Genomic DNA, 6,296 nt, shown 5'->3' on the forward strand with positions numbered 1-6,296 from the left:
GACTACCTTGGGTGGCTGCAGCTAAAGCTTTAGGGCACTCAGACCATCCTGGGTGCCGTTTAGTAAGCAAACCAATGCTGCCTCCCTCACATTGAGTGGCTGCTCTCAGACACAGAGACCATCAGACACATCACCTTGCAGAACAGCGATAGAGTTTTTACTCTGGGCACATGGGCATGGCTGTGTAGACTCTGAGGGCATGTGCTGCATGAACCTCTCCAGCCACAGTGAGTCAATCCACAAGAGCATTCAGGTACTGAAGGAAGGCTTCAAGAAGCTTCAAGTGGAAAACAAAGACTAGGTCAATAAACTCTTCCAATCCAAGGGACTGAAGGATTGGATGATATCTACTAAAACAGGACTATTAATTCTCTTAGTGGTTGTTATTGTATTGTTAATTGTCCCATATTTTGTCTGAATGCTTTTAGAAAGTCTTACAAAATTCTTTCAATTCCATCTTTGTTGTAAAACAGAAAGGGGTAAGATAGCCAACACAGGATCCTCATGGACTCCTTGGAGGAGAGAATTGGAGGCCAGGATGGCCCAAAAAACTCTCAGAGACTCAATGTGGGAAGGAAAATCCTTAAAAGTATCTAAAAGTATTCTTAAATCCAAAAAGTACCTTAAAAACCTTGAGTATCTCAAGGCATTAATGAGCCCCACTGAGTGTCAGTACAAAGCTCTCCAGGGACTCATTAAGACAGATAATTGGGATCATGATTGCACAAACATCTCAGAGACTCCAAGGCAAAAGCCAAACCCAAAGTCCTTTGAAAAACCTGCAGTCCCTGCAGGGAGCATGAAGGAGCCCCCAGGGCCATTGCTGAGCCAGGCTCCCCAGGGACTCCTTGCAGCAGATCCTTGAGGCCACTGGGATGTGGGCTAGGGGGGGATGCTGAGGGCAGCACAAGGGGCTGACAGTGCCCAGCCTGGCTGGGGCTGTGCCAGGAGGCCCCAGGGCCTCAGGACAAGGTGTCTCCTCCCAGCCCTTGCTGGCACAGACCCTGCTGTGCCCCAGGGCACCAAGACTTGGCTTCTCTTTGTCCCCACCTGTCATCACTGCCTGCAGTTCTCTGCTCTGCCTGGGGCCTGGGGACACTTGCTCAGTCGTGTCCCTCTCTGGGACCCATTAAAAGTCCAAGAAAGTTTGGAGTTGGATTCTGCCTTGCAGTTCTGGAGAGGTTTCTTCAGCTCCCTCTCAGGGACTGATGTTCAGGGCCTGAGCACAAAGCCCCAGAGGCTGATTAAAGTCCTTGTGCTGTGTCTGTGCTGCTGAGCTGGGCTGGGCTCCTGGCACAGAGGCAGCTCCTGGTCACCAAGAAGAGCTTCAAAAGCACATTTTCTTGATGAGCAGCTCTTCTGCCAGCCCAGCAGGGCTGGGGCACTGCCTGCAGCCAGCCCGGGCACAGCACAGAGGCACAGAGAGCTTCAATCAGTCAGGGCTGGGAAGGGGCTGAGAAGTGCCTGGGGCACAATCACTGCCAGCCCTTGGCACAGGAACCTCTGGCTGCAGGACAATGCAGCTGCAGCTCCTGGAGCCATCTCCTCAAGCTGGAACATGCCAATGCCTGCAGAGCCTGTGAGTACATTCTCTGCTTGTCTCTTGTGCAGAGCAGCCAGGGGTGCCCAGGGCTGTCCTGCAGAGCAGGGTCCTGCAGCCCAGGGCGCTGTGCTGGGGCAGGGACTCTGCTGCCTGCCAGGGACAGCTCTCAGCCAGCCCTGGCAGCTGCTCCCAGCACTGGGGGACAAGATCTGGCTGGGAGGAGACAGCTGGTGAGGCTTGGAAGTGTTCTCCTTGTGTGGGGAGGATGCTGCATTGTTCAGGACTGCTCCCAGCATGGCATTGAACTGCAGAACATTTCCAAGGAGATTATACAGGGAGCACAGCAAAGCCCAGGCCGGAGAAAAGGGAAAATCCTGCTTTTTTAATCTATTGCTCTGGGTTGCCTGGATGGGAAATTGCACATAGATATTCATTTCTCAGTTCAGGCTAAGAAAACAAAAAATCTCTCATATCTAATAAACCAGCAGTGACAGAAATCACCACAGCCCTTAGACGCAGCCTCAGAGCCACTTTTCCAGCCTCCTCAGGGTTGCTCTGACGTTGCCATCAGAGCCTGCAGAGCCAGAGCTGCCCCTGGGCAGTGCCTGAGCTGGGAGGGCTCTGCAGGGCAGAGCTGAGCCCCCAGGGCTGGGCTGGGCTCTGGCAGCACTGGCAGGGCCCAGCCCTGGGCACAGGGAAGCAGCTGCTGGCAGGGACAGCTCCAGGCAGCAGAGCCCTGGGCAGGCAGTGGGGGGAAAGTGCCCCCAGGCTCTGCTGGGATATTTCAAGTCTTCTCCAAACCCAACTATTCCATGTTTATGTTTTTTACAGATCCCTATGCCAAGCACCCACAAATGTCCAACAGCAGCTGCATCAGGCACTTCCTCCTGCTGGCATTGGCAGACACGCGGCAGCTGCAGCTCCTGCACTTCTGCCTCTTGCTGGGCATCTCCCTGGCTGCCCTCCTGGGCAACGGCCTCATCATCAGCGCCGTAGCCTGCGGCCACCACCTGCACACGCCCATGTTCTTCTTCCTGCTCAACCTGGCCCTCGCTGACCTGGGCTCCATCTGCACCACTGTCCCCAAAGCCATGCACAATTCCCTCTGGGACACCAGCAACATCTCCTACACTGGATGTGCTGCTCAGCTCTTTTTCTTTCTCTTCTTCATCTCAGCAGAGCTTTCCCTCCTGACCATCATGTGCTACGACCGCTACGTGTCCATCTGCAAACCCCTGCACTACGGGACCCTCCTGGGCAGCAGAGCTTGTGCCCACATGGCAGCAGCTGCCTGGGCCAGTGCCTTTCTCTGCTCTCATGCACACGGCCAATACATTTTCCCTGCCCCTGTGCCATGGCAATGCCCTGGACCAGTTCTTCTGTGAAATCCCACAGATCCTCAAGCTCTCCTGCTCCAAATCCTACCTCAGGGAATTGGGGATTCTTGCTGTTAGTGGCTGTTTGGTATTTGGCTGTTTTGTGTTCATGGTTTTCTCCTATGTGCAGATCTTCAGTGCTGTGCTGAGGATCCCCTCTGAGCAGGGACGGCACAAAGCCTTTTCCACCTGCCTCCCTCACCTGGCCGTGCTCTCTCTGTTCCTCAGCACTGGCACATTTGCTCACCTGAACCCCCCTCCATGTCCTCCCCATCCCTGGATCTGGCCCTGTCAGTTCTGTACTCGGTGGTGCCTCCAGCCCTGAACCCCCTCATCTACAGCCTGAGGAACCAGGAGCTCAAGGCTGATGTGTGGAGACTGATGACTGGATGCGTTAAGAAACATTAAACTGCTGGCCAGTTTCTGTAATTCACAATAACTTTACTCAAAATCATCTTTGATACTTCTTGTTGGTTTCATTTTCGTGGTCCTTTGTCTTTCTTTTACTTTTTTCATATTGTCCACAAAGAAATGTCATTGTTTGTGCCATTTCTCATTTTGTTTCTCTCCACCTTCCCTGTGGCCACAGACTGTGTCAGTGAGGGGCTGTGCTCTCAATGGCTTTAAAGGAACTAAAGGATCTCCCAGCAGAGTTTTCTGCAGAGATGCCCTTTTGTTGCCTTCTCTGGAGCTGCAGCAGCAATGTCTGTGTGCAGAGCTGGGGCAGATCAGTGCTGGCCCAGCAGCTGTGCCCAGCAGCAGCAGCAGCACTTGGTGTTGCCAGTGCTGCTGCCGTGGCCCTGCCCCGCTGCCCTGGTGGCCCTGGTGTTGCTGCAGGGCCTGAGTGCTCTCGGGGCCGGGCACAGCCCTGGGGGTGGCAGTGCCGGGGCTGCAGCAGGGACAGGCCATGGGCACTGCTGGGGCAGCGCTGACGCCTCAGGCCAGGCCCTGGGGGCTCCAGGCTCCTTGCCCAGGCTCTCTCAAGGACACGGCCAGGCCAATGCTCAGCACAGAAACCCCCGTCAGCAGCCCCAGGCTGGCCGTGGGCAGGCTGGGGGCAAACAGCATGGCTGGGGCTCTGCAAGGGCCCTGGGGCAGACGGGAAGGAGCAGCAGAGCAGGGGCTGATCCATGCCCAGTGCGCTGCACAGCCCAGGGCAGCGTCCCAGAGCGTCCTCATGCAGCTGCCAACAACATCCCCCCTCTGCAGCCCTGGCCTCTGCCCCAGCTCACACAGGTGCCCCATCCTTGCAGGCACAGACACGGCAGCACTGCCTCAGCAGCCCCTGTTTGCATTGCACACTGCAGGGGCAGCACCCCCATGCTGTTGCTGTGGGGACATGAACCTGAGGGAGCACAAATGCCATCAGCCCCTGGGGCCAGCAAGGCCTGGGGGACACCAGGGAAACCACTCAGCTTTGTCCTGGCCTCTGCACTCAGCCAGAAAGTTTGTTCCCATCAGCTGGGAGTTTCCTGTGCCACTGCAGACGCTGTTGCTCAGAGCCAGGGCTGCCTGGCAGCCACCCCCAAACTGCCCTGACCATTTCCTTGGCTTCACCTTTGCTTTCCTTACTCTTCCCTGGTACAAATTTCTTCCTCTGGCCCACCCCTGTTCCCTCCCCTGCAAACAGCCCATCTACCCCCTGCTCCTGCTGGCCACCCCATTCCTGATCCAGGCCAGGAGCCATTGGCCTTCTTGGCCACCTGTGCACACTGCTGCCTCATGTCCAGCCTGCTGTCCATCAGTCCCTGCAGGTCCCTTTCTGCCTGGCTGACCCTGAGCTGTGAGGAATGCCCGGAGTCTAAGGTGCAGCTCTCCAGGGGATTGTTGTTGATGTCTCTCCAGTCAGCTCACAGGCCTACACAAACACACACTGGAGATGTCTGGGGCCGTTCATCATTTCTCTGCTCTCCAGCACTGAGGCAATGGGCCCTGGCTACAGCTCTGAGCTCGTGCCCAAGGCAACCACCCCTGGCAATGGGGATCCATGGAGCTGCTCTCAGGAAAGACCCCAAGAGCTGGGGAGTGCCCCAAAACTGTCTCAGAAACATGAGACACCTCAAAATCTCTTCATGAACATGGAATATCCAAAAACTCACTCAGTAACGGGCTTCCCTTCCCTTCATTATCCCCAAACTTTGGCCATCTCATTCCAGACCCCAGCCCACGTCCCCAATCCCAACCCCAACCCTTCCCACCCCTCCTGGACATCAAGACCCCCTTCCCAAGCTGTATTTCCCCATTTCCCACCTCCCAAACCCCATCCCACCCATCCTGCCCCACCCAATGCTCATCTCACCCCTCCTGATTTGCATCTGACTTTGCCCAATCCCCTTCCAACCCCATTTCATCCTGAGGAGCTGTGGAATCAAGGAATTTTGGGGTGGGATTGAGTAGTTTTCAGTGACATTGAGTGGTTTTGAGCTGACAGATCAATCCCTCTCATCTTTTGGAGTACCAAGAAATAAAGACAACCAAACCAAATACCCCCAAACCCCCCATATCCTCCCAGATATCTCCTGGAATCCAAGATTCCCCCAAAACACAAGTAAAATGTGAGGCTTTAGATGCCTTTGATGAATTTGTTGATTTTTACCCCGGTTTTCTGTGTTTTGAAGGGAGGAAGATAAATCAAAAGATAATGAGAGGCAAAATAAAAGGAACACCAGCCACTTCTGACTGTGTATCAGAGGGAATGTGGGTCACCAGGGCTCTGACCAATGTGGATCCTCTGATGGGGATGCAGCTGGAGCAGTGCATGAAGCTCTTCCTGCAGCCGGGGCTCTCGCAGGGCTTCCCTTACCGGTGCCTCCGTTGGTGTCGGGTAAAGAACGAGCGGCCTGAGAAGCTCTTCCCACACTGGGGACACTCGTAAGGCCTCTCCCCACTGTGGATGCGCCGGTGGGTGATGAGGGTGGAGCTGTGCCTGAAGCCCATCCCGCAGTCGGGGCAGCGGAAGGGCCTCTCCTCTGAGTGAATGCGCTCATGAACAAGGAGGTGGGAGCTGGTGTGAAACCTCTTCTGACACTGGGGACACTCGTAGGGCCTCTCCCCAGTGTGGAACCTCTGGTGGACAACCAGGTCGGACCTGTGGCCGAAGCTCATCCCACACTCCAAGCACTCGTAGGGCCGTTCCCCAGTGTGGATCCTCTGGTGGCAGATCAGGGTGAATCTCTTCCTGAAGCTCTTCCCACACGCCAAGCACTTGTAGGGCCTCTCGCCATCATGAATCTGCTCATGGACCACCAGCTCTGAGCTCTGGCTGAAGCTCTGCCCACCTTCCTGGCTCAGGGTGGGTCTTTCCTCCTCAGAGCACCCTGGGCTGGGTTTGCAGCCCCTCCTCCTGTGGGATCTCTGGGGATTTTCCTCCCCATTGG

General features: G+C 55.6%; 1 protein-coding gene across 1 annotated transcript in view; it reads right to left on the reverse strand.

Moving 5' to 3' along the window:
- LOC129047111 (zinc finger protein 552-like) overlaps nucleotides 1–6,085 on the reverse strand; it is a 251,321-nt gene extending 245,236 nt beyond the window's left edge. The window contains exon 1 of the mRNA XM_054518261.1: nucleotides 5,723–6,085. Coding sequence (XP_054374236.1) covers nucleotides 5,723–6,024 — 302 coding nt within the window. The 5' untranslated portion in view covers nucleotides 6,025–6,085. The remainder of the gene's footprint in view (nucleotides 1–5,722) is intronic.
- Nucleotides 6,086–6,296: the final 211 nt, after the last annotated feature.

This window comes from Molothrus ater, unplaced genomic scaffold, assembly GCF_012460135.2.
Source record: "Molothrus ater isolate BHLD 08-10-18 breed brown headed cowbird unplaced genomic scaffold, BPBGC_Mater_1.1 matUn_MA506, whole genome shotgun sequence".
Lineage (NCBI taxonomy): Eukaryota > Metazoa > Chordata > Aves > Passeriformes > Icteridae > Molothrus > Molothrus ater.